This window comes from Numida meleagris, chromosome 5, assembly GCF_002078875.1.
Source record: "Numida meleagris isolate 19003 breed g44 Domestic line chromosome 5, NumMel1.0, whole genome shotgun sequence".
Taxonomy (NCBI): domain Eukaryota; kingdom Metazoa; phylum Chordata; class Aves; order Galliformes; family Numididae; genus Numida; species Numida meleagris.
This window is the reverse complement of record NC_034413.1, coordinates 61,493,086-61,521,001: the sequence shown is the minus strand read 5'-3', so window position 1 is coordinate 61,521,001 and position 27,916 is coordinate 61,493,086. Positions and strand designations below refer to the sequence as shown.

At 40.6% G+C, this 27,916-nt stretch overlaps 1 protein-coding gene and 1 long non-coding RNA gene across 3 annotated transcripts; one reads left to right on the top strand and one right to left on the bottom strand.

The window, feature by feature from the left end:
• On the top strand, positions 84–21,339 carry HACD2 (3-hydroxyacyl-CoA dehydratase 2). Of its 2 annotated transcripts, none has more exons than XM_021400609.1 (7): positions 84–256; positions 4,170–4,287; positions 4,632–4,650; positions 9,068–9,156; positions 14,796–14,917; positions 15,523–15,701; positions 17,895–21,339. In XM_021400609.1, exons 1-7 carry the CDS (start codon positions 126–128, stop codon positions 17,975–17,977), a joined length of 741 nt encoding a protein of 246 aa, XP_021256284.1. In that variant the 5' UTR covers positions 84–125; the 3' UTR covers positions 17,978–21,339. The 2 variants fall into 2 exon arrangements, with proteins under 2 accessions (XP_021256284.1, XP_021256285.1); XM_021400610.1 differs by lacking the exon at positions 84–256 and adding an exon at positions 428–557.
• LOC110400606 lies at positions 21,483–27,892 on the bottom strand. The gene is made up of 3 exons (XR_002439957.1): positions 27,589–27,892; positions 26,541–26,670; positions 21,483–21,936 (listed from the first exon to the last, which is right to left on the bottom strand). It is a non-coding gene; the product is annotated as an uncharacterized LOC110400606 (long non-coding RNA).

Genomic DNA, 27,916 nt, shown 5'->3' with positions numbered 1-27,916 from the left:
GCCCGGCGGGCGTGCCCTCCTCCAAGATGGCGGCGGCGGCGGCTCCGCGCGCAGCGCCGGAGAGGCCCCGCCCCTCGCTCCCGCCGTGCACCGAGAGCGGGCGGAGGCCGCGGGAGCGCCGCAACATGGCGGCGGTAGGCGGCGGCGGCAGCCGGGCGGACAACGGCTACGGCGGGCAGCAGCCGCGGCGGAGGAAGGGCCCGGGAGCCCTGGCCACGGCCTACCTCGTCATTTACAACGTGGTGATGACGGCGGGGTAAGGAGCCGGGCGCGGGGCTGAGCGCGCCCCGTGGCTGCCCCGGCGCGGAGAGAAGTCCCGCTGCTTCGCGCTCGTCGTGAGGCTTTAACCCCACGCCGCTGCGGAGAGCGCTGTCCCGTAACGCGTGCCGGGCTGCCCCGGGCCGGGCCGGGCGGCTGCAGCCCCGGTGCTGCGGCGTGGGTGCGCGTGCTCTGCGGGCTGCTGCGCTCCGCAACGGACGCGTACCGTGCCCGGTCTTGCTCCCGGCCGGGAGGCTGTGCGGACCGCTGCGCTGTGAGCCCGGCCCTTCTCAGCGGAGGTGAACTCAAACGCGGGGGATGCGTCTGTAGCGACAAAGAAAGGCGAAGCTCCGGTCCCGAGGGGTTCCCCCAGCTCTCCTTGTTGCGGCCGCGGGGTGATGCTGGCGGCGGCCGCTTGCAGCGTGCAGGGCCGCGCCGTGCGCTGCGAAGGGAGCCGGGCGGGGGGCTCGGTGCGTTCAGCGCAACGGTGGCGGTGACAGCTGGCAAAGTGGGGTAAACGAGACTTCGTCGGTACGTTTTTAAAAGGCCGTGGAGTGTCAGCGTAACTCGGATGAGAATAAAATCAACTTTTGAAAGATGGAGGCAGTTTGGGTGGGAGGAGAGAAAAGCCTTAAAGGGGGCACGGGGCGAGCCGGCCCTGCTGGGTGGGGGCTGCGGGCCGGGAGCTGCGTGCAGGAGCAGCGTGGGTGAGATGTGCCTGGGTGAGGCGGGTGCACCCAGTGGCCTGCATCGCGCTGCTGCCGGTTCGTGCTGTTCCAGCTTGTGAAGTCACCGTGCTCCTTCAGAGCAAAGGTAACTGCAGGGCAGAGCTCTGTCCTCGCAAGGTGCTCCTCGCGCCCATCGCCCAGCAGGCCCGTGGTTGTGCAATGGGGCTGCTGAGGATTGTGGCTCCACGTGATGTGTGCAGGGTGTTTTGCTTAGGGGGGAGTGATAATTACCCACCAGCCTGATGAGATTGGGAATTACCCAAACAATAAAGCACAGCGTTAACAACTGTACCTCTCTGGGCACTTCTCTGAACTGAAAACACTTAGCTGCCTGTTGGTGTACTGATACTTAACTTACCTTTACTAAAAAACCTCAAAATCCTGAGGTAAAGCTTGCTGAAAAAAACCTTCCATTCCTACTGCATTGAGACCTTTTATCGTGGCAGGTGAGCTCCTGATTGTAGCAAACTTCTGCTTCCTCAGAAGAAAAAAGTGAAAACAAACCCAGGTGTTGGAAACCAGCATGAAGCAGCATACATCTGCATTCACTCCCTGTTGTCACGTAATAAGGTCGTTTCCCAGGAGCTGGTTGACAGGAGCTCCGTTCTCCCCATCAGATCCATACACAGGTGATGGCAGTGGTTAGTAACTGTCCCTGTGTCAGTCGGAGCACTCAGGCTTAGTTCCCCACACTGCGCTGCATTAGAAGAGAGCTGTGAATTGAAAGCGCAGACATCTCCGAGATGCCCGGAGGGTGAAGTGATGCTGTACAACACACAAGCTGTTGGTTAGCGTGCGTATGTTGGATAAGTGGCTTAAAACGGGACGATGTCTCTTATTTGTAGTCAAGTGCTGTAGCTGACTGTACTGTGGGCAGAAGTAACCGACCGTGATAGAAACAATGAATTTCAAAAGGATTTCGCTCAGCGGGATCAATCTTAATGCAGTAGGTTTTGAGTTGGTGTTGTTAGTGCTGGGCAGAGAGTGCTCTGGGTTCTGAGCTTCGCTGTCCACAGCTGCAGGGAGTGGTTGCTGAGAGTCACGGTGCGCTCTCCTCTTTTCAGGCTCTTTGCCGTGTTCCCTTTTTGCGTTCACAAAGCAGTACTTCGGTGACGTTGGCACAATTTTAAGCAAAGCGAAGGAATTAAACTAAGGTCCTGAGTGTGATGTTTGCTTGTCAGGTCTGAGCATCTGAAAGCGTTAATTGTGTATGCCATAATCATTTTCCTTAATTTGGGTTAATCGAATAGTATAAGAAGTCTAGCTTAGGGTTCACGGGTGGCAGCTGTCATTGAATGAAAGGCAGCTGTTGTATCAGGTAGGTTTTAGCGTGTCGGTCAGAGAAGTCTGGAAAAATGAGCTCCTAGCTTCACCTCCATGTGGTGCTGGGGCCTCTTCCTGCCCTTCTAAACTTCTCAGCAAGCTTCTTTCTTGGTTGGCATTACTGTGCTCACCCCCTTCTATTCCATTTTTTCCTGGTCATTCAGAGTGGAGAACTGTCTAAGAAACACAGAAGCGGGATAGAGACGCTAAAAGCTTCAGCCCCAGCCAGGAACATCTTTTAATGTTGCGCAGTTTGCAGCTTTGGTGTGTGCTAACAGCAGTTCTCCTGGGGAGGATGGAGGAGGCGAGCAAAGGGCTGGAGTTCCTCAGGTGAGAGCAGATGTCTGCAGGCACAAACAGGAGCCCGCATCTTGTGCAACCTGAGAAGTTGCTCAATCTAGTGATGTTTCTCAACAAGCAGGGAAGATTAGGAAGATCGGAGGAGCAGGACGGTGACAGCCTGCTGTGAGCTGTGCTAAAGGAGAAGCGTTCCGTGCTGCAGGGGAGAGTCCTTAGTGCTGTAGTGCTTCTGCACTGAGTCCAAATGCCACATTCATCTGATTCTTTTAAACGGGAATTGCTTGGCAAGTGACTGCTTTGGTTTCACGAGACAGCTTTAGCTGAGACAACTTCTTGCTGATGAGAAAAGAGCTCGTTCCTCGCTCCCCATCTCTTCCCCAGTCCGACTGCTTTTCCTTGGCGCTCGCCTTCTGAGAAGTCCAGGCAGGAATGGAATAGCTTTTTGTTGTTGTACTAACACACGTAGTTATAAATGCAAGCTTGGATGTCAGAGTTGCTTGTTACTGAAAAATCTGCACTTGAAAGTGCATTTCAAGTAACTCAGTATTACATTTGGGAGAATATTTGTATACACTTCATAATACCTAAAGTAATGTGGTACTTGCCAGCACCTAAAGTGCCGTAAATTGCCGGGAAATGGGAAGAATTCCTTTCCAAACCACAGCTGCAATTTTCTTTTTTTTCAAAGGGTAAAGGGCTGTTGTGGGCTTTCTGTCTGCAGATAATTCCAGTGAGATGCACCAGTGTTAGCAGGGACTCCCAGGGACTCGATATTAGCTTTGTAACAGCACTTCTGGGTTTGGAAGGAGATGGAGATGAGGTGGAGTGGTATGCAGAGCAGGTAAGGGCAGCCCAGGGGAATTTGAGGCAGTGAAAAGTCAGGAACTGCCAGTAAAGATTTTCAGGTTTGCTTCCTAAATTAGCTGAGGAGTCAGTGAGCAGGGTTAGCGGGTCACATTCTTCACAGTGAAGTTGAAGTTATGTAGGCATTACCTATAGCTGAAGTTGAAGTTCTGTCGGCAGGCCCAGTTGTCTTACAGTTACTTATTTATAACTCTCTCATAAAGTGCATCTTGGAAATGAAGCTGGATGGGTTTGCTTTGAACTGAGGCATTAAGGTTACTTTCTGAATCTTATTTGCTTGTGTCATAGTTCTGTAAGTTACGGTATAGTGAGAGATATTTGGCTCGCAGTGAATGATTTTCTGCTTAAGCTAAACAAAATGTGATGCCAGTCTTGTTCAAAATGTCATGAGTACCCTCCATAACTAAAATACAGCTCATTGAAAAGTGAATCTAGATATTAAAGATACTGTCATCATGTTGATGCTGCAAGATGTTTAAAAAAACATAATATTTGAGTAGATTTGCAGAGAATCTAGATATTGAATGTTTGGAGTGCTGCACTCCAGAGTAGCAGAAGGTAGACAAAAAGTCCACGTATTCCAAAACAGTTATATATCTGCTGCTTTGTCACGTACTGAGGGAAGTATTAAGGGGATCTTTGTATTTATGCTCTACTTAATGTCTCCTTATCTTAGACATTTCTCCTCTCTTTCAGGTGGCTTGTTATTGCTGTTGGGCTAGTTCGAGCATACCTGGCTAAAGGCAGCTACCATAGCCTGTACTACTCCATAGAAAAGCCTCTGAAATTCTTCCAAACTGGAGCTTTGCTTGAGGTACGTGTAGTGGGCTTCCCCAGAGTTACTCATCAGTGTTTTGTTCAGCAGAAACAAGGCAGCCTTTGAACAGTTCTTTCTGGGCACCTGCTTTTTCATTAGCATTTGTAAGGTAATTTGAAGGTAAATATAACTCTAGAAGTACATCACACAAATGCTGAGTTTATTGCAAGTACTGAAGGGGCTTTATGGTCTGCTATTTGTCTTGGGCAGCAGAGCTAAACAGTAGGCTTCATATTTGAAATACCAATGTTGAATCTAAAGCTCTTATGGTAGAAATGAATATTGTTTCTGAATTGCTTCATTTGAAATGTTAGTAATTTCAGTTTTTCTTTTTGTTCTAGATTCTGCACTGTGCCTTTGGTAAGCCTGCAAATTTCAGTTTTATTCTTTTCGTGGAAAACTGCAATGTTAGCAGTATATCAGCACTCAAAATGTTATGCTCTGTGAATTTTCAGGTTTTCACTTGACATTACTTGACACTGTGTTTTTTTATCTAGGTCCTTCCAGTGTTAGAAATCTTAGAGCAGTTTATAAATGCTTTACAGGAGGTCATGACTCTCCATTACCTACATGCTATGATCTTCTGTACCAAGCTGTCTTTTCTCAAACGTGATTTCTAGCTGCAAATAACTTGAAATCCAATAAAAACAACATCCCGGGCACTTAAGCTTTGCCCATGGCCGTAGCAAGTAGGCACGTGCTATATAATTGGGAAGAGGGAAGCCACACTTTAGCCCAGATTCATTTATGCTTTAATGGAACTGTCTGTGAGACTGAGAATTACAAAGGCTTGAGCTGACAGTTCTCGTTAACCTAACACTGTGAGGCTTGGTAGCTTGGCAGCAGGAGCCTAGTTGTGTGTCAGTGGCCTGGGGTAGGCAGCGATGTCGTGGGTCAGTCAGTCTGAGGAGTCCCATGTCTGAAGGAAAGGTTGCATCTTGTCTGGTTGGTTGGTTAGTTGTCATGAGCAGTGAGCATTTTTGCCTTAGCATCTGGATTGTTTGATCACAGAACAGACAGCACAGAAATCTCTGCAAGATCAAAGATGCTGTGCTGTAGAAGGGAGCAGTGCTGTAGAAGGGAGCAGTGCTTGCCTGTGCCTTTGCTTAGCTCTGATTTTTCTGAACAACTGTCTTCTCAAAGAGACAGTTTTATGTTCAGGTACTTGTGGTTTTAAATACACGTGTCTGAGCTCCTGTGTGAACGTTTGAAGAGTAAGATAGCATTAAGGTTTCCTAAAGGTGCAGCTACAAAACTGTTTCATTTTTTTTTTTTTTGCTTATAAGCCATTGACATACTAGAAGGTTCCTCAGAAATTGTAAGCTCATATTGACTTTTTGTGCAAAAGACTCCTCTGAGTAATTAGATGTGGTTGCTGGAAAACATAAAATCATATTCATAAATTTGTCAGCAGAGGGCAGTGTCATTCTGTGTTTGATGTGGTAATTCTTGCCTTCCTCAGTAGTTCAGTTGGTCTGAAAGTGTTGCCTTTTGAAGGGCAGCTTGTAGATTGTGCACAGATTATACCAAGAAGTGAATGATCGGATGCTCTTCAAATTAGTGTAAAACCTTCTTAGAATAGATGTTGATGTAGAGATAGCTACAATTTAGGTGAAGGAAAAGCAACTTGAGTTGTCTGAACATTCCTTTTAAAAAGAAAACCAACAAGTTTTCTCTACCCGCTAGAAGTTTGATCCTCTCCAGAGCTTCACTTCTTCTCTTCCATCTTGGAAGTGTTGTTTTTTAATGTAAATAAATCAGTTATTTCCATATGAATTCTTACTGTCGGTTTGTTTCAATTTCCTGTAATTAGTATACAGGTTTTTGTGAGCGCTCCTGTTAGGCAACCAAGCAGAAAGTGCCTTGTTTTTTAATGCTGGCTATTCCAACACAGAACTTGATGTTCAGGGTCTGAATATGCAGCCATTGTAGTCATTCAGAAGAACAGAGGTATGAACTATTAAGGCCAATGGGACCGTCACGAGCAGGGATGTGTCATACAGCTGCCTGTGTTCCTTCTAATCCTGTTTTATTTTACTAAATCTCAGTTGCTGGATTGTTTTTGTTGTTGTTTTTAACCTGAGTAGTCCATACTTGCTTTAAAAATGTTATTTTTGACAGATTTGGAAGTCCTATTTAAGAGGTGGTAAGAAGGATAAGTTAAACCTCAGAACCTTAGGCCAAAAAACTTGCAAATAAAGTGTTCTTTTACAGTTCTAAAGCTATAATGCAAAAACACTGGAGCACCAATACCTTACTGTTTTCTTCAACTAAACTCGTGTGCAGATGGTGACTTGTAAGAGTATAAAACTGCCTTGGATTATTTTTTCCATGCTCCTTAGAATATATCTCTACAGAAGTGAATGGCAGGAGACCTGGTCCTGTGTTCCAGGCAGCTGCAGGGCAGGGATCAAGGTGACTGTGCCATCCTGTGTGTGTGTGGTGCTAAGAATCCTGGTTGAGTTGAAGTGAGGGGTGGATCCATTTAGCTCAGCTTATCCTCAATCACACGATTTAGCATCAGTGGTGAGAGCCAGAAGTGGAATGTCGCAACATTTTTATACCATTATAACTCAATCTCTTGGCTTTCCTTATCAATTTTTTTTTTTTACAAAAAATATTTATAACTGCCTGTTTACTTTCTTGTTTTCTGTTACTGAAAGTATTTATTAGCTGGATGAAATGAGGTTGCACAGCTGGCTCACTGCTGCTGTCTGCAGTAGTGTTGTCTGTAGGGTACTACAGTGATTAATTCCAGACTTCAAAGTAGAGGTCCAGGTTAAAAAAAAAAAAAAGAAGGAGAAAAAAGAAAAAGTCTTCAAGTCTTCCTGAGTGTTGAAAGTTTCTGTAAAGGGAGGAACAGGAAACTTGCAGATGGCTTTGCCCCTGGTGCTGTTGTTCTCTTTTGATAGAAAAGCTTATCCGTGACAGACGGTTGTTCGCACCAGCGTACCTTCTCTTTCCATGTCTTTTCACCAGAATCTGAAATGTTGGCATCTGTGAGATAAGTTCTGCAAAACACAAAGACTGATAGGGCAGTGTTTCTAAAAAGCATGGCTGAGAACAGTACTTAGGCATTTGGCAAAGATTTAAAAAGTAGAGAAGGAGAGCTCTGCGTGAAAAGAGTGGGTAACACATAGCACAGGAGCCAAGAAGAGAGACTGAAGGTCAGGTAAATGGAAAGTGGGTGTTCAATTCCATGACTCAGATAGCAGGCAGGACCCAAGTCTGTGCATGGCACTGATAGCCTGAGAGAGCTTCTGCCTGGAGGAACTTGGTAAGGTAAGAGGGGATGGAAGTTGCCAAAATGAAGAAGCCATGGGAGTTTGTGAAGGGAATGGAGGAGAAAAAAAAAAAAAAAAAAAAAGAAAGCCATGGTTAAATGCAAACCTGATCTACAGAATGACAGCGGTAGCAGCCTTCATACTGTCATGATGCTTAACCAGTAACCCTCTGGTAAGCTGGTGTTGATGCTGGTTCACTTTGGTTTAGCCAGCTCGGCTAGGAGGGATATAAGAACTCCACCTTTAAGCTGTGATGCATACAGCCTGTTCTCATTTGGGAACTTCCTGGGAGAAAAGGAGAACTTGTCAGAGCTGGAGGATTTTCTGCAGGAGGTAAGAGGCGTAGTGCAGTTTATGGCAGAGGTGCGGGCAAGGCTTACTGCTTGGTTCTGGGCCGGGGAGCCCTCTGCCTGCCAAGAGCTGCTCTAGCATGCACAGCGTTAGGTGACAGATGTTTTGAAAATGCCAAGTTTAAAATTGTCTGCTGGGTACCTTTTTAGAGCAATTAGTAAATAATTAGAGGTGAGTAGAGTTTACGTGAATCGTAGCTAGTGAGTCATTGAATTTGATCTCATGCTTTTGGCTTAGATTGACATTGTCTTGGCCATAACAAAAAACCTTGTTTGCCTTACTGTGATGTAATCTTGGTTGGTTCCTAGTTACTCTTCCTTGGCTTATTTGTAGATTCCTTTGCAAGAACATCAGGCCGTTTTGCTTCTGAAAGGATGTAATAAATTGCATAAAAGAAGAGGTATTGCAGGTGTATTGTAGAGGCTGCATCTGCTCTTGTGTTTATATTCATCATGCTGCTGCAAGAAAATAAAAACTTGTGCTGTATAGCTTAGATATTTTGTGTCATCTTGCAGTCTTAAATGACCTCTGCTCTGTCTCACCTGAGTGTGCAGGACACTTCTGGTCAGTTTAATCAGCACTTCAGAACTCACTCAAAAGAACCACTTAAATCTGCTTCTTAGAGAAAAATCTTAAAATTGTTTCTGTAATTATTAGTGCATGAGCTATTCCCTGCTTTTATTTTTAAAAACAGTATCTAGCAGAACGTGGGCTAGAACTCATTTCAGAACAGTTCTATTTTGTGTTTACTGTTTTGGGGGGTACGTTCTGCAAAACATCTTTATTGGTTTTACCTTTTGAATCATAGTAACAAAGATTATCTTGTATATTTATTGTAATGAATCAGATTGTATTTGAGAGAATGTATCCCAAAAGCTCTTTGGAGCTATTTCGTTTGGCTGTTTTGTGTAATGAGCGATGTGCAAACTTTCATTTGCCTTTTGATACACAAAGCCTTGGTCAGGGGACTGCGCTGTGTTAGGCTGTATAAATATACCACGGGACAGGCTTCATACTCTCAAATTAAAAATATATTTCCTTCCCAAAACTTTGAGTAACTGGACTTTGGCTTAGCTGTGCTTTATTTCCCCGCCCTCATTCCAATGGTCAGGGATATTTACTAATTGCAAAATATCTTCCAGGCATTGTTCCCTCTTCTGTTGTTCTGACTGCTTTCCAAGTGATGTCAAGGGTTTTCCTGACCTGGGCAGTAACGCATAGTGTAAAAGAGGTAAGTTATGCTACAAAATAGATTGCAAAAACGAATGACCCATGCTGAAAAGCATTTGTTGATGGCTGTCTTGTTTTCCTGCAGATGTCTTCTGTTGTATCACGTGTGAAATTGTTTGAGTTTACATGAGTCAAAGGAATAATATGATGACATTTTTTTTTTCTTGAAAATCAAATAGATCAAGGGCTGAGTCTCTCACTGTAAGACATCTAGCTCCTGAATAGCTTTTGTAGTCTTTACTGAAAGTTGAGGAGGTCCCAGTTACGCCATCTGGTCCCCAGAATTTGGGACAGCATTCTGGTATTGATCTCGCTAGAGCAATAGCAAAATCTCCTCACTGTCTCTTCCATGCACGATTTACTTGCTATTCCACAGCATATGGAAGCTCCTGCTTAAATGTTTGCTCATGGCAATTCTTGTATGTTTTCTGTGATCTCTTTTCCAGGATAATCTCCCCTCTGTCTTTCATTAATCTTTCTTCCAATCAAGTGTAGGCGGGTTTAGGTTTCTGGTTGTTTCACATTGCTTACCATACCAAATATTACTGTACTTCTCACCAATGTCTGCAGAATCTTCTGGAAGCCATCATTGGTAAATTAGTCCCAGTGGATGGCTATTTTAATATCTGAACAAGCTTTAATTGATACAGATGGTGCCAACTCACTTCGTATATCATATGAATACTCTGTGGTAGTTCATGTATGCTGCATCTGTGCTGTTATTGTAGCCAGCTGATCTTTTTGTCTCATTAAGGAAAGAAATTAGTCTTGATTCACAGTCAGCATGGCTGACTGAAAGACAGACATCTAGTGTTGCTGTGTATGCATATAAAAGATACGTTAGGCTTGACATGGAGAATGTCTTAAGGAGTTTGTCTCCTTGCCATGTCTTCAGGGAAGCTGCTTTCTCTTCCTTACTCCAACACCTGTTATCAGAATGTCCATTCGTATGCAGAGGAATGTAAGTCTCTGTAGTTCCTAATAATTCATTTCCCTTTCTGATGTTATAGTGGTTGTCCATGTGGAACCTTATTTTTGTGCTACTTGAAGTGAATGAATGTTATTTTTCTCAACAAACTTGAAATCTTGTAAATATTTATGTTCTGATGGATTTTATTTTTGGTGCAGATAGAAGTATTCCATTCTCTGCAGCTCACAGGAGATAAATGCTAGATAAGTCTGTAAAGTGATTGTGGGCTGGGCTTTTTGAAACTTATGCCCACATTTTGACCAAAAAAAAAAAAAAGCAACAGCGAAGTGGGAGGATATGCAAGAAAGTTTAGCCTAACATTCAGTTTTTAACAGGGATCATTTCAATAATACTGCATGTGGTTTTTTCCCCTCGCACTTGTGTGGTTGTTTGGTTAAAATCTTGAGAGAGACTGTCTTATGTGTTCCTTTTTTTTAATGTCTCAGAAAGTAGGTGTAAGAAATGATAAGGAGTCCTGCAATGAGCTTTTCACCTCTGACTTAGAAGTAATAAGTCAAATGAAGTTAAGAGGTTATGCTCTTTCCCCCATCACTCTGTCTTCACCCCAAGCAGAGAGCATGCAGTCTCACCTGGGGAGATGTATTTCAAGTGTCACAAGTGTTCTACTCTTTCTAAAGGGCTGTCTGCACAAGTGAGCTCCATGGTGAAGTCCAGGATTAAATTCTCACACAGCTTTATGGAACTTGTAAGCTATGCAGTTGCATGATGAGGTTCTTGCGAAATAAAGCTCAGTTTTCCTCTTTAACTTTTTGAGTGAGAGCTGTTCAATATCTTGCTTCTTCAGGCTGTTTCGTATATAATAAGGTTAAAAGAAGAAAAATCTGTATTGCATCCCTTCTTTCTGCCCAAATATACTTCGAGTACTTGATGTGACTTGAAGCATGCTTCTTGCCACTAACACGTTTGTGCTTTTTGTTGAATTCAGCATTGATGTATTATTAAATTCAGTATTTATAATAAATGTTAAAGCATGGCAAATGTTAAAGCACTGCACACTTCTTGGAGTAGTGATTAGATTTCCCTTTATCTCTCCAATGTAATTAGCTATTAGCTTAGTGGAGGAGGGCCTGGCATGTAATACAGCACTTGTACTCCAGAAAATAGCTTTTTGTCGTTATATTGGAAAGGAATTGGTTTAGTGAATTTGACGGTTTCTTCTGCAAAGGAGGGAAGAAAATGAGGAGTGAAGGGCTGGAAGAAAATAGGGATAGGAAAACAGAAGGTGCCCTTCAGTTCAAAGTTGCCTTTCTGAATTTCTGTGAACAGTAAGATCATCTGGTGCCATCACAGAAGGCCTTCGTGGAGTACAGTGTGGCACCTGGTTCTGACAGCTAATTAGAAAAGGTGATAGCTGTGATTTAAAGATAGTACTACAAAGATAGTATTGTATATACTTAGAGGAACCTTTCTAGAACACAATCAAAAAGCACAGTGTGAGAAAGACACGTACAACTTATTGAGCAGATAATTAAGACTTCAGCACCTGCGAACTTGCCATCTTTCATCAATAGTAAAGGATACTTACATTTAAGATTGAAGAGCATCTTCATTTGAATAAGAAGCACACACTGGGAAATTCAGAATACCAAATAGGTGAGTGTAGCTGACACGCCTAATTTATCACTGCTTTACATCTGTGTAAAGTTTGAGTAATTGTGTACAACACAAATGTCTGTCAGGCCCTTTATACCTGCTGTGAGTCTGCACTGTTTTTTAACTGATAAACCACAAAACCCAAGCTCTGGACTCTGGTGGGAGATGTGTTTCAGCATTTCTGTTGCCTAGTGCTGCTGTTTTTACTCTTCTGTTTTATGATGTATTTAGCTGAAATTATTGGTAAACTATTTGTCAGACTGTTTTAATTCTATAGATTTCTCCATGTTTCTAGGTTTATGATATCTTATACCTTTCAAACCTTTTATGTAACTTTTGAGCATAAGAAGAACAGTAAAAGCATCTTAGGTTTTATTTTGTTAGTTCCCAATTCTGAATCTCAATTTTGCATGTTAAAAGGTTATAAATCCTCTTGTATTCTAAGACTGCCTGTTAGTCACAGTCATGAAGGCAAGCTAAAATATATTCAGGATCCCCTGGATGAGAAAAGGAAACACATGCCAAAAATTATGCCCGTGGTATGATTCACCCTAAGGCAGTTGGACAAATAAGTTGTATATACAGTGTAAAACATGCTTTGAATTTTTGTAACACCACATTCAAAGACTGGCGTGAAAAGGTAGAGGAAATACAATTGGATTCTGAGAGCAATGCTGGGATTTGTGGTTTAGAAAGGGTCTGCTGTTTATTGGCTATAGTACCCTCCTTATGCTGAGGCTGTTAGAGAAATGTTACAAATGCAACATTAGCAGTGCCTAAATGAATGAGACTCTTGAGGGACTGTTTTGTAAATCAGTTCCCAGGAGTTTGATAATGTGCATCTCAGACATCTTTATGTAAAGTATTGAGAAATTGTCAGTCCTCAAAGAGAAGCTCTAATAGTGTCAGTCTTTCGTCAGATCCATTAGTGTGTAAGAAATTTACTTTTTTAATTATGAGCTGTGGAACGTAGTTAAAATATGATGATAAAGTACACAGTAGTCTTCTGCTCCTCGTTACAAAAGAGTGTTTGAAAAGTTCATAGGTCACTCTTGCACAAAACAACTACCGCTTTCCAGCGTTCCTCCTTCTTTAACTGTGGACACAAACTGTAAAGACACAATCTGTAATTCCTCACTAAATGACCCTTTTGTTTTTGATGGTGTGAGCTGTTTCAGTAATTTCCAAGCACAGTTCTAATACTAAAGTTGATGGAAAAGACTAGACTTGAGAAAGCAGTGTTACAAGTCCTGCAATCATCTGGCAGTTACAATTTCAGTTCTCTCTCCTTTTATGTGCATCAGTCAGTGCTGGCTTAACAGTTTCTTGTCCTTGGTCATGTCTTTGGGTGCTACTTCAAGCTACAAATTTTCATTTGTTGGTTCTACCGACTTCCATAGTTAGGGAAGGAAGTGAAGTTTCAAAGTACTAGTTGAAGTCTGATGCATGTGTTTCGATTACTCCCTAAGCTGCTAGTCCTGATCTGACCAGAAGATGCAGCTCTGGCGTGCTTATGAAGCACCTGTGAAGTGATGCTGACTTCCAGATTGAGAACTAAGTCTTCTGTATAAAGCAGGCCACAAGCAGAGTTAGGATCCTTTTCTAGTTATTCAAGCTGTGTAAAAAACAGATGTGGTCTCCTCTCAGAAAATCTTCAAATAGATTTTGGATATTGTTCTTGTATGGTCATATAAGGTAGACTAATATATAAGGAAATTATCAGTTTCAAGTGAAAAAGGACAAGGTATATTTGGTGCAAAATGCAATGAAGGTGACTTTAGTTGTTGTACACATCAGAATATAGAATAACAGCAATTGTACTTCAGAGGATTCCCAAGATTTTTATACAATTCTTTTTGGATTTTGTGGTCTCTGTAACAAAGGGAATTTTTAATGAGTAATCCTTGTGAACTTTTTTATACACAAGTATATGATCAGTCCCTTCCTATTAAAAGGTTTCTGCTTGCCCATATATTTTTCTTGTTCCTTTGTTTGTACATGTAGATGAATAGAGTGTACCAAGATGAATAGGGTGTACCACCCACACCTACTGACTTCCTTTTCCCTTTTCTCAAGAGTTGGAGGAAAAAAAGTAAATGCAGCTCCTTGTAGTTGAGCTCTTTTTGTTCCCACGGTCTACAGAATTTGGGCTGAAGGTACTCAGCTGAGAATTCACATCGTGCTTCTGTTGGGTGGGGAGGGTGCTGCATAAAAAATTATGTTCACTCTCTGGAGTTTATTGTGCAGGTATGTGACCCTATATAATTCCTCATATCTGCTATCCATCTGAAACTCATTATTATGCTCCCAGATCTAATGGTTCATTTTAAAATACCTGCTTTTGAAGGTTAATCTTCAAAACGGGAAGGGAGTAGAAACTGTTTTTTAAGGTGTATTTGAAATTCAAGCTCTAAGGGGTGTAAAGGAGTGAAACAAAGTGGTGCCTTGAGCGTAACAGTAACATTTAGATGAACAATGTTGCATGCAGTAAGTGGGGAGAAGGAGCAGGGAAGGATGTAGCAGGTCGCTGTCAAGTTTATCTGAAGTGAGGCAACCTGAGCTGCTGCTGCTTCTCTGCTCTGAGCCCATGTCCTGCTGATAGTTGTCTTGCTGCTGCTCAGAATTAAGATCCAGTTTCTCACTTGAAGAGAGTGAGGAAAACCGTTTTTCTTGTACTCAAGAAATAGGGTAGGATCAGAGTGTAAAATCTAAACTAGATCTTGAGTGCTAGCATCCTTTGCGCTTCCTGTACTAGAAAGCAATCACAGGACTGAAGCAGAACTTGATACTATATAGGAGTGGAAAGGAAAAGTTACAAGCTGTTACAAGAATGTGATCAACAGAGCTATTCTTAAGCCAACTAAAAAATATGGAGCATGACAAGAGATTTGTTTGCTGTCATTACTAATGTTGCTTTTAAGCTTTTTCCTAGAGCCTGTTTTCTAAAATGATGCAGTAAAGCAGCCCATGGGAATTACTTCTTTTGGGGTGTTTAAGTTGGGTGAATAATGAGCAACACTTGTGTTCGTATTTAACCTTTTGCTTCTTCCTTGCAGGTACAAACTGAAGACAGCGTCCTGTTGTTTGTAGTGGCCTGGACAATCACTGAGATAATCCGTTACTCTTTTTACACCTTTAGCTTGTTAAACCATCTCCCTTATCTCATTAAATGGGCCAGGTAGGTGGCAATAGGAAAAAAAATAGCCTTAAAGCACTTTTTACAGGGGTATTTCTTTTGTATCATAGTTGCAGCACAACAAGTTCCATTCTGTCTCAGGATAATTGTTCTGTTTGTGAACGTGACTTTGTAGCTTCCTTTCAACAGATTTCTGGATTAAAAATGTATTAAATGTTAACTGAAAGTACTTTGTCAGAACTCAGTACCATTTACAAAGTGACTGTGGTAAGTCAACTTACTGTTAAATATTAGTTTAATCTAAGGGTAGTACCCGAAACAGTTGAACTTGTTAATTAACACTGACTGGCCCTATTTTAATATGTCCTTAACTAAAGAGCTTGATGTCCTCAACTGAAGAGTTCGGAGGTCGAAGTAATGAAGCACGGGGGGAAGGGGAGAATTGTTTTAAAGGTAGCATTCAGATTCTCAGAGATTGTCCTTAAATAATTCAAAACTGGTTGTTGCTGTCAACATTTTGTCTCGCATTAATGTTCGCACACTGCCATGCTCACATCAAAGTTCAGGATTTAAAAATGGAATATCCATAGAGGTACTTAACTACTTTGTCCCAACTTTTAACCCTTTTCTTAAATGTTTTGTTCTAGGTACACTTTGTTTATAATATTGTATCCAATGGGAGTCACTGGCGAATTACTCACAATATATGCTGCGTTACCCTTTGTCAGGCAGTCTGGCTTGTATTCCATTAGTTTACCTAATAAGTACAACTTTTCTTTTGACTATTACACATTCCTGATCCTGGTTATGATCTCTTACATTCCACGTAAGTACAAGTTTGTTAGTTCTTAATATTAAAAGCAGCATCAGGAAAAGCTAACAATTGTGGGATTAGCATATACACAACTAATTCTGCCAAATTTATTTTGGAAATTATTTAAAGAAGCTAGAGTTAAAACTGCAGGGGTTGCTTTCTAGCAATGCTTGTAATATAGTAATATTATGTGTTTTTTCTCTTATACTTGATAGATAAAATAACCACAGTACTTAGCATGCATTGACATCTTCGTTTTTTTCCTTGCTTACAGACTTTCAGGAGAACAAGGTTCAAAGCAGCTTCTTAAAATTTGGTTCAGGAACAAAAATGCTGCTTTTGCAGTAATGGCTAGGGGGACGTTTCTGTTGAATTAACTTGAGTTGATACTGTCTTTGGTTAATATTTTTGCAGGTACAGGTTTGGCTTTGCTGCTTAGAAACAGTGATTAAGAACATGTAGGTCTTCAGCCAATTTAGATGTGCAAATAGAAGTTTAACGTGCAAAATAATGCAGTGACACTGCTGCTAGCTATCTCTGTAGCTGTGTTTATATGAACCTTATTGCTTATACTGAGTGAAAAATTGTATTCTAAGATCTAAATTTCAGTAGTGTGGCTTTCTATAAGCTTTTCTGTGAACTATTTTGTAATTTGGACATCAAAATTTGTAACTTTTTCCCGCTGTGCTTAAGAATTCATTTTATACATTTGTTGCTACTTGTCCCCATCCTCCAGAAACATTGATATCACTAGCTTCAAGGAGCCAGAATAATAACTTTTGCTCCTCCCATAATAAACACAAGTATTAATTACTTCTTATAGGATTGCTAGATCACAACTGACAGACCACATGAGAGGGAAGCACACTGAACTCAAATAATTTTAGCCCTGTCTCTTCATTGAAATTGCAGTCTCTCAGATGAGATATTTTGTAATTCATTATCATTTGGTGGTTGTGTAACTTGTCTTTTTTAATTATTGTGAATTGGTATCTTACTTAAGTCTGAGAACTGACTGTGTGGACTTAAGAAGTCTTAGGTACCTTTCCACAGGAAGATATTCCTATGAGAGATGCAAGAAAAGCAGCAATCATCACAGTTATTTGTAAAAGCAAACTGTGCAGGAGTTTTGCCTTCTAACCTGCTGAAGGTCGTGTAAATTTTGGAGAAGTTAGCATCACAAAGAAAGCAAGCTTTAAAAACCATCGTTAAAAATTAAGATTAATGTTGTTGATAGTTACATCTGACCATTTATCTGGCTTTAAATACCAAATTTATCAAATTCTTCCCTGTCAAAGTAGACGTCTTGCCCAAAAAAGTATCATTCAATTCTTTGCATGTAATAGATACCAATTATTTAAACTTCAAACAGAAACCTCATGGCTCTCTATTCTTCTATGTTTCTGGACAGATGTATTCACTCCTTAATACTGGTGGGGTGAAATGAAATAAAGTGCAGGATTGGAGGAAATAGTCAGGGTATTTAATACTGGGAAAGAAAGCCAAAGGAGAAAATGCTAACCTAAAAAAACACAAATTAAGTAGGCTTTGGTTGTCTTACACGTATGACAAGCACTCAGCAAGTGTAACTGATGTCGTCTATACTGATATTGACCTTGTTTTATTTTCACATTGTTCACAAAGATGGAAGTTTTAGTCTCTCATGGCAGCTTTTGCTGTTTTGCATCCCCTATTTTATTCTTCTGCAAACATGCTGTGTAATGTAGCCTGAGAAATAGGAGGAAAAAAGCTTTGCGTGGAGGATAGTGATAAAAAAGGTGCCAGTTTGTATGAAGATTTTAGATTCTGTAAAAGAGACACTAGAATCATAAGATATGAAACAAATCTGTAAATTTCATTCTTCTGGATGTCTTCCATTTCTCATGGTGCTTTTCTTTCCTCTCTGCGAAGCATTTTATTTTTATTGCATGCGTGCAGTTTGAGAAACTGTCATTCTTCTTGTATGTGCAGAGTTAATTATGAAAGAATGTATTTTGCCTTTAATTAAAAATGGCATAGTTCCAACAAACATTAAATAATACCTGAAGTCTAAGGGCAATATTGCTTGTTTTTAGCTTGTAGATGATTTGAGCAGAAGGTGACTAAGCAGATATTCTTTTAACAGCATCGTTGATCTTGAGTATGTGAGTGTGTTTTATACTGACACAGAAGCCTGACTTCTCACTTTGTCTGTTTTCTCTTCAGTCTTTCCCCAGCTGTATTTTCACATGCTGCATCAGAGGCGAAAGGTGCTTTCCCATACTGAAGAACACAAGAAGTCAGAGTAATTTCAATTCTTTCAGAACTTTTCAAACATCGAAATGCTGCAGATTTTCAATACCCAGCATATTTATAATGAATATACCAAGATAAAACTGTCAGAGGTAAAAGACCGATAATTAGCAAGAATAACCAATAAATCTGATTTCACTGAAATTCCACAATGTAAAACATTCAAATAATTTTCAGCTCGCAGTGCTTCAGAAAACTTCTAAACTTTATCTGGCTTGGCAGGTAGCCTTTTATTTTTCATTAAATGTTGTGCTAAATGGTTTTCGTTTTTGTTACTAAATGCCTGAAGGTTACAGTATGAATGATGAAACTGTACACACTAAATGCCTGAACTGGGATTGTGTCACTGATACCTCTCTTTTTTTTCAAAGTGCTTGACTGCATGCCAGAAACTGTATGTATTGCTGTGGAAGCAAACAATATGCTCTGGAATGCTTTAGGATTTTGTCAGAGACTCCAGTGGAGAATGTAATCCGGGCAGTGTTTGAATTTAGAAAGGTAGGTTGTGTATTTAAAAGGTGATGGAAACAAGAACAGGAAGGCAATTATGGGAAATGAGGGGAACGTGGTTCATTAGGAATTTAAACAGTAGGGTGTCTGACCAGAGAGCGTTCTTTGAAGATCTTGTTTAAGCTGATTACTCAAATGCTAATGTTAATTCAGAGGTTATAATGCTTATCTGAAGCATTAAAACTCTAAGTACTGCAGCCCTGGATGCTTTATTAAATATTGGAAAAATAAAAAAAAAAATACTAACTGTAATATTTCTTGTGATATCAGTAATTAATCTAAAGAATATAAGGAGGCAAGTCACCCCAAAACAGGTGCAGTTTCTCCCTTTTTGACTTTAAATGATCATCTCTAATCATTGTCCACTATTTCAGTGGTGCTCATCTTTCAGTGTTAGGAACTATTTGGTCTACTGTGGAATCATCTGAGGACTTTGTTCTTCAATGTGACTTTTCTTAATTGATTAATGTGTATCTAGAACATCCAAACAGGCAGTTCTAGGCGCTAAGCTTCTGAGATGTTGTAAAAGCCCTAAATAATAAGTACATTTTTGAAAGCAGATTGTACCATCTGTTACTTGCTGCTTTTACAGATTGGACTAGCTTTCCCTTATCTGCTCTTCTGATACAGCAGAAGAGCACGGAAAGGTACATTTTCCAAGGTGCTTGCTCAGGGTTCCCAGGCTAAACCTTCGCTCGGGAAGGCAAAGCAGAAAATGAAAGGACTGAGCCATGTGGTGAGGCAGAATCCACTAGCTGTGTGAGCAGTGGCCCAAAATATGAGCAAAAATGTTGAGTGGCGAGGGGGCAGGAAATAGAAGGCACAAAGGGACCAGGGAAACGACATCTAATCAAAGGCAAAAGGAAATGTAGCTAATGGTCATTGCTGTGTCATGTATTGAAAGTTGTTGTACTGTCCCCACCCCTTGGAGCTACTAGACAACGAGACAAGGGCATCTCTGACTTCCCTCTTGTAACGTCACGATTTACTGCATAAATAAGGTGTGACTGTTCTATGCCCACCAGCACCTACCTCCCCCCGGACACGATCCATTTCTGTGTCCCAGCTGTGCTCAACACTTTGCAGTTCTCCCTAAACATAGGGCAATAAGTACTGAGTGCAATGCCTCTTTGTCCTAGCGCTGGTGCAGAGCCACGTTTACAATTACTCTTTGTTTTTACATTTGTCAGAGCTGTATTAAATTAAAAAAACACAAAATCCTGCAGTTTTCAGTCATTTCTTTTGGTTCCATCAAAATGTCTGACTGGACGTTCCTAGCACTCAGTAACACTCAGTGTAACACCTTTCCTGTTCAAAACAAATTGGACTACTGTTGGAAGACGATAAGAGACAGTAATGATCTTTGCTTCTATTTTGATCCTTTTGTAGACAGTTGTGGGCTGTAAGCAAAAATACTGTGGCAACATTCATCCTCAAAGTGGTTTTGCATTCAAAGATAAAACAAATTCATTCTTCTATTAGCGTATGTATTTCTTTGCTCTGGTTATCTGAGCAACGTTGCATTATACTGAACTCATTGTTTAAAACTTCCACATCTGAACAAAACGTCTACTTTTGCTTGTTCGTGCTATCAAAGATGTTTGTGACAGCATTTCTGAAGAATGTCAGCTGAAAAATGTGATTTCATGATAGATTCCGGTTATTGGATGTTGTGGGTACTCAGCTTCTTCAGTTTTTCTTGTATTTAAGCACAGAATCAAACCGAGACTTGGATTCAAATGTGTAGTTCCAATTTCCAGGGAAAAAATGGTTGTGTAATACTGCTATATGAAACAAACTCATAGCTCTGTTGATGAGAAAGATGTAGTACAGATCTGTATTGGATAGCATGAGCAACAAAGTGAAACAGAGAACTCCCAGTATGGAGGAGGCTTGTACAACCAGCCTCTTTGCCAAGTAAGCTTTATTATGAAATGTTTAATTGAAATTATTCATTGGCCTTTAGCTTTTTGAAGCAAGGAGTTCTTTTTCCTTCTAAAAGAAAAATGAAATTAGTTTTTTTAAAAAAAAATCTGAAGTATGAAACATTTAGTATATGCAAGAATTTTAGCACTGTAGTGCTTTTTCAAGTTGGGCTTCCATGGAAATCACTGGAAGGTGTGATCCTGAGTACAAACCGCAGTGCGAGTCCCTAATATTGTTAGGGTTTTCCCTAGCGCTGTCTTTGGTCTCCCGTGTTTTTTGCCATCTTTATAAGCAAACTTCCCCTCTTCAGTCACTGGAACTGTAACGTAGTATGTGAATTTTATAATAAAAACTTGGATTAGTACTCTTTTGCACAAATCTAGAGGGTGGTTTTGTTGTGTTTTTTTTTTTTTTTTCCCCCCCCAGAAACTATTTACCGGCTTGCATGTTTTCTATCAGCATCACCAAACTGCTGCAGCAGATGTTTTCTGCCTTGGTTGTCTTTATGTTATGTGCACTGTTCCGTTGTTGGTACTTTGTGTTCTACCATGCCAGCTTTGACCAAGTTAGTCATTACCCTCTGAAAGACCAAGGTTCTTACTGACGTCGAGCTTACAACTGGAACTGTAGAAATGTTCATAGTGTAAATTACAGTGAGATGCAGACTACAGTGCAGGTAAATTGTAATTTTTCACAATGTGATGTTTCTATCCAAGTTTTTTATTTACCAGTAGCAAGGTTGGCATTTGTGTAGACCAATCTGCAATGTCATTTTAAAACCTATCTTTCATCTTAAAATTTTCATGAGTATACATCAAATCACGTGCTTTGATGTATATTTGTCAGTGAAATTTTGGGGAAAACTATATACGGTCATTTTTGTATTTTTTTCTATGTTGTGAAGAATAAAATTGTAATTTTATAAGTCTGATTCACTAAGATTATTATAAGTTAAATGTATTTTTTGTATATTTAGGAATCTGGTATTATGTGGAGCTCTGAAAGATTAAGCATAAGATTTTATGCATGTTTGGAAGATATTTCTACTTGACAGTGCGGTGAAATGGTTTGTATGCTCAAATACTAGTCTGTGTTGTTGCCTTGTGAAACTGATTCTGTGCTCTCTGCCTGGATTTGGCCTACTGACCAGTGATACTAATTGCTCTAATCCAAATAAAATAATTCCAAACAAAATATGCTGTATTGTTACTGTTTAAGGAATATAAGCAGTTACTTCACAAATGCGAATTAGAGCTGTATTTTTACTCATCTGATATAAGGCTGTGCCTTGCAGTTCCCAAGTTTTTGGGGCATACCTAACTTCTGGAGCTCAAATAAAAGGCACGTTAGATGCTTAATGCTGTTACAAGTGCTCTACTTCTCACTTTGCAAAGAAGTACTCATAACAGCATGTCAACTGACTTTATTAACGTTCCAACTTAGAACTTCCTGCAGGATCCTCGCTAGAATGTCAGCTCTTTGTTCTTCTGTTATCCATACTCCAGATGGTGATGGTTTTCTACAAAAACGAAATCTTTTGAGTGTTATTAAGATAGTGGAATGCTTAAATAATGCAACAGAATATTTCAGAGTTCATTTACTAAAGATAGGATGTCTGCTACCACAGCAACGTTCTTAGCATTTTTAACACTTCCTGAGAGAGATTTAAATAATGTGTCTAGATGCCATTAATGCTCGTAAATAACAAGTTATAATCCTCTAGTAGGAACTGAGTAGCAGTTGCAGAGAGCATGCTATTATTCTAGGCATATGCTTGTTATAAGATTACACAACTACAATGATTTTTTTTGTTTTACTGCAGAAGGGATGAAATAATGTTGTCATAACCAGCATCAGCACATATCCTACACATGATAGCTGGGACTTAGCACTACTGTGCAATTAAAAGCTGCTTTGCAATGTTATGCTGTGCAGAGTGGTACCCAGCTCTGTTTCCGTCTTAGAATAACTGTTACTAGTTACATGTTTCTTCTTTTCATTTTGAAAACAGCATGTGTGGTAACAATTTTAGCTACCTGGGGCAACATTAAGAAGTCTGAAAAACATAAGGATTCTGTGCTTATAATGAAGTTAAGCTCTTTGATAGTATTTAAGGCTCGTCTTAAATCATAGGCAGTTGCTGACATAAGAGCCAAGGATCGATCAGCGCTGGTGTGTTCAGTATAAAATGCAAAGGTGTGAATGTGTGTGATTTGTTTTATTTGGAGTGGACTGAGCATTTCTGGAGAGTTGGGATTGACTGACAGACTGGAGGCACTTGATTTTTTGGGCATTCCATTCAGTATCTGGTGGCTTTTAAACCGCTTCTTAAACTAACACGCTTCCACACTTCTAGATGTCATCTGACAAGTGTGGTGAGAGAGAATTAATAAATTTGCTGTGGTGGTTCCTGAAGGCTACCCTGAAGCACTTAGAATTAAAAATTTGAATAGAAAATTGAAAATGCTTCTAATCTTGTTGGTCACTCTTTTCCAAAATAATGCTTCCCTTTACAGATATAAAAGATTCTAAAGCCTTTTTTTATGTTTTCACGAATGAACTTGGCATTGTCAGATATGTGCTTTTCTCTTTGATACACTGATAATGTGCTAATGTTAGGGAAAAAGATGTTACAGTTAACATTATCCCTAAATTTTCTGTTCTCAAGTAGATGCGTATTATTTTGATCTACTATAAGAGGAAAATTAACAACATTTAAAAGTACTTCCATGTCTAGTTGCCAAGGCACAAACCCTAAGGTGTCATGATCAACTGTCTCTCTTTAGAAGAAATGAATTCAGTCTGGTTTGTACATAACAATTTGATGTTACCTGGTATGTTTGTACTGTGAAATGCATTACTGGAATCCTTTGCAGAGGTTTATTTTGCTGAATTGTGAACACTGAGCTGCACTTTCTCCCGTCTTTTGACTCACTGCTTCAGACAGTCTGCACAGACTTCTGCAAATCATCTAGCTGTTATGTAGACACTGTTAAAATATATCTGTCGCTTACAATGACCCTATGTTAAACTGTTAGCACTGACACTTTTCTAGTTTGAACACTTGACCTTGTGGAATCATTCTTGCTGTGTAATCTGAATTGCGTGCCTATGAAAAAAAATGTCCATTGGAGGAGGATCTAGGAAATGGAGGGCTTTCCACTCCGCTGAATTAAAGGTTACTTTGATGACAAAAGTTGGCTTTTTAGTTAAAGATCCCTTCAGGTAAAATACAAACTCTTCACTTACTGAGCAAAAACAAAGATACTGAGTGCTGGGCTTCTCTGCTAGATGATAATACAGAGATGAGATGGAAGAAAAGGAGAGGTACTGGAGTATACTGAGCTACTGAGTTTCCAAAAAACACTTTGGAGCTGGCAAAACCTCAAACTTGTCCTTTTTTTCCTTTGGTGTCCAGTAGCCTTTTTTTAATTAAAAAAAAAAAAAGTAGAATAATAGCTTTAAATGGAAGTGCTGATATGGTTTTTTCTAGTGTGCTGATGACACAAAGTCCCTTTCATTACACACTGAGTGTTTGTTGCACATTTGTGACGGTGGGGAATGGCACACATGGCTTAGGTGCACTGTTTTAGTGCTCTGTTCCTCTGTATAAAGTATTTTCAGGAAAGCTACTAGGCTGGCTATTAAATGTGTTTCCTTACTCAGCTTTTTAGTGCAATTTAAATTGTTCTAGGTTTTATTCCTCTAATGTTTCAAACCTTCGTACATTGCTTTTCAGAAGCAGTGGAGCTGAATGGGATAAATGTTCATACGTTTCCTTAGCTGAATAAAAGAAGTAGTTGAAACTAATTTCATCCTCTCCAGAGGATGCATTTGTAAAAGCTATTTACTTTCTCATTGCTCTTCATAGCATGGGAAGGTGCTATTTCAGTAGAACAAAGAATGTAAAACACAGTATATGGGGCAGAGCACTGTCAACGTGTATAGCAAGCATCAAGTTGATTTGAGAGGGTAGCATTCTTCATTCTCATGCAGCTGTAGTGATTTTACAATTACAGTGTGCTGCTGCTTTGCTGTGTGTGCTTACTGGATTGCCTTGCTAGACAGCAAGAGCAGTTGCAAAATAAATTGAGAGAACAAAGTGCTTTAACTGTTCCGAAGTTATCAAACAAACAGCAACAAACAAACAAACAAAACCCTTTTTTGCATCAGCTAGAAAATAGGTGGTGGGAAACTGAAAGTAAGACACCGCTGATTAGTTTACTTAGTAAGTACTAGAAATTAACATTTGTGACATTGTCCAAGCCCTGCCAGAAATAAACTGCAATCTGAATGTAGTTGCTTTATTCTTCAAAAAGCATTGTCAAATCAAAGGACATATGGAAAGCTGTTCTGGTCATAACAGGTGCAAACAAATGTGGGGCAGACATGAGCATTCAAGAACTAAGAATGCTCCAGGTTCTTGGTGACATGCGACTACAGGCCATTGCTTCCCAGATTTTGAAGAAATAAATTGCTGGTAGAAAGATGTAAAAATTGATATATACCATGGATGTTAAAAATCATATGATTTAGTTACTCTCAGTTCTAAGTTTCAAACCACTACTTGTTTGCATAATAAATGACCGCTGGTATCCTATTATATGTATTTGAATAATAAAAGTACTGTGCAATATAGTGTTATCTGCCCATTGCACAGTTGGATAACTTACAACAACTTCTGAATATAATAGTTTCTTTGTATATTATTATTCAAAGCCTGGCTTCATGATGAAAACAGTAGGCAGTCATTCTGTTTTCTAGTGCACTTACCTGAGTACCAGCCATATTTGAAAGCAGGGTAGAAGCCTGAGAGAAATTCCTGCAGCTTGTCTGTGCTTTTCTGCAGACCAGCCACACATGTGCTCATCCCGTGTGTGAGTAAATGAGGAGGGGAGCACACAATTCAGGTGAAAACTTTTGAAACTAGGTTTTTGTTGGTCGTCTCATGCACAGAATAATGCTCTTCTATCCACCTTCTTTTTTCCCACCCTTACTTAATAAAAGGAATTGGTTTCTCGCATATCTATGACAACATCAGTCCACTTTTTTCAGTGTATGAAGCTGAGGAGACTTGAAACGAGTGGTAAGTCTGATTGGCAAAAATGCATGACTGGCCCCTGCTTGGCAGGTGTGCTGAAGCTAGCCTTTCTGGCAGTGGAAGCTGATGTGTGGCTGGTGTGCCTAGCACTATAATAACAAGGCCTATTTCTCACTGCCGTTTTAAGTATGGGTGACCTTGAATATTGGTGTTCCGTTTGTGTTTGTGCTGCAGATAAGGTTTATAAGTGAAACTTAATACCAGGTGTCACTATAGCCTGTGCAAAGGTACTTGATAAATCAGCCAAAAATGGTACAGCTGGTGCCAAAAATCTAACTGTTGAACTCTGAGCTGCATACAGGCAGCAGGCAGGACAATTGTTTCAGTCATACTAACGTTTTGATGTTATCTGTAGGGGAGCTTGCAAGACTAAAGCAAGGCTATATTTAATAATTGTTCTCACAATCTTTGTGAAGAGCTGGAATCCTCAACTACTTTTTCCTTCATGTTGGGCTTATGTAAAATCCCTGCGAATAATCGCATGAATTCTGTGTATGGAGGTGAATTTCATGATCCTGTCTTGTGTATGTGTATCCCAGATCCAGCTTGGCCTAAACAGCATAGAAATGCAAATATTTTTAGTTCTGCATTTGGTGTTAAATGCTGTGGATGCTACTAAAGAAAAAGCTGATAAATCCTATTCAGTAAGCGCCTTGACCTGGCAGGCTTTTGTGTGACCCTAGAAAACCTGAGTCAGTGGTGAATCAGGCTGTTTTGGTCTTGTTTTTTAATTTTTTTTAATGGCTGTGTTTTTATATTTTCATAATTTTCTGCTCACTTTTGGCTCTATTCCTTGTGAATCATCAGATTATGGGGTGGAGAGGGAAAGCAGAAACTATGTAATGGGAGCTTGTTCAATTTCAGTATTTCATGTCTCTGGGTTGGGTTCTCTCCTTAGCTCTAGGTTTCAGAACGCTATTTCGGACTGCGCAAAGACAGTCGGTGAGAGGCCCAAGAACATGTCTTATAATGGCTTGGCTAATTTAGGGAGCATAGATATTTCAGAATTTTGGTTTTAATACTTGCGTGAATCATGAAGGCCGTGGAGATTGAAATATGTGACTGACGTGTGTTCTCAGGCCACTATGGAGATGTTATTCCCATTGTGTCTAAGTAATGCAAATGAAGAATGCTGATGTTTGTCTACTGCACCTGTTGCAACAATAATAAAATAAAATGTTTGTATGCAGATTTGAGGCTGCATGTGAAATCAGAATTGTGTAAATTGTTCACGTGTTGAAGAACTTCAGATCTGTGCTTCACTTAGCTCCTTGCCTGTACTTGTAGGTTCTCACACGTATTCCCTGACAGATCTTGTGGAGCTGATATTTTAGAAATACTGTGCCAGCCTTCTCTAAATATTCCGTGTGCCAACTCGCATTTAGGTATAGTTTATGCGGAGAAGCACTTGCTGAAGGAAGGAGGGGGTTCTATTTTGATCCAGAATTTGCTTAAACTGTGATGGAGGGAACATAATGGAATTTTGCTCCCATCCTCACCCTGCCCACCCTACCCCTCAAAAACAAACAAAAGAACAATGCTTTCATGATTGGGTGAGTAGAATTTGGGAAGGCTCAAACCGCAGGGAAGGTGAAGCATCGGTTGCTCTGTTTGGGCATTACAGTGTTGTGTGATGTTTGTGGGTTTTGATTTGAGTGAACAGGACAAGTAAATGTTCTCATTTCACAGACTGGAATACAAAGACCGCTTGTATGGACTAAGGACAGAGCTTGTGCAGAACTGAGCTGTACAGATGCAGATACCTGTCCCCAGTCATCAGAATGGCCAAGTTACCAGAGGAAAGGGTAACAGTTATCTGTGTATCATTTATTTATTAACAGGGCATGTATTAATTGCCTGGCCCTTCTTTTAACAATCGTTAGGCGTTTTTAAGACTTTTTTTTTTCCCATCCAAGGTACGTTATTTTGCTTTCTAGCGTAAATGACGAACATACAATTGTGTCAAAATTGTACACGCACTGATCTCATTTTCTTAATGCCTATATTTTCATGAACCCTATCGATGGCTGTCTGTGGCATTCATTATCTGCCATTCATCATCATAATTACCTCCCTCCAAGTGCTGCTTTATCGACGTGGTCACAGCCTTCGGAGGCTGGGACGGGTTCTTCAGGCTTTACCTTCCTCTGCCTCTCAGCGTCGCGCCCAGCCGTGCTGCCTCCGTTTCTCACACTTTCCCATCTCGGGGAAACGCTCCCCGCCAGGAGCCAGAACCGCCCAGACGGGGCAGAACGCGGAGTTAGAGCCCTTTTCGCATCGCGTCACGGCGAGCACCGCCACGCGTGGCCGCCCCTCAGGCAGCGCCTCAAGGGCGGGGCGAAGGGCCGCGCCGAAGCGGTTAACGGCCGAGCTGCGGCTGCACGGCCCCCGCCCGCCC

What these genes read in the sequence shown, in the direction of transcription:
- HACD2 (XM_021400609.1), top strand. Translation starts at nt 126, where the DNA reads ATGGCGGCGGTAGGCGGCGGCGGCAGCCGGGCGGACAACGGCTACGGC. An exon ending in TATCTCATTAAATGGGCCAG is followed by an intron (nt 14,918 to 15,522) that starts GTAGGTGGCAAT and finishes GTTTTGTTCTAG; the next exon opens with GTACACTTTGTTTATAATAT. An exon ending in TATGATCTCTTACATTCCAC is followed by an intron (nt 15,702 to 17,894) that starts GTAAGTACAAGT and finishes TTTTCTCTTCAG; the next exon opens with TCTTTCCCCAGCTGTATTTT.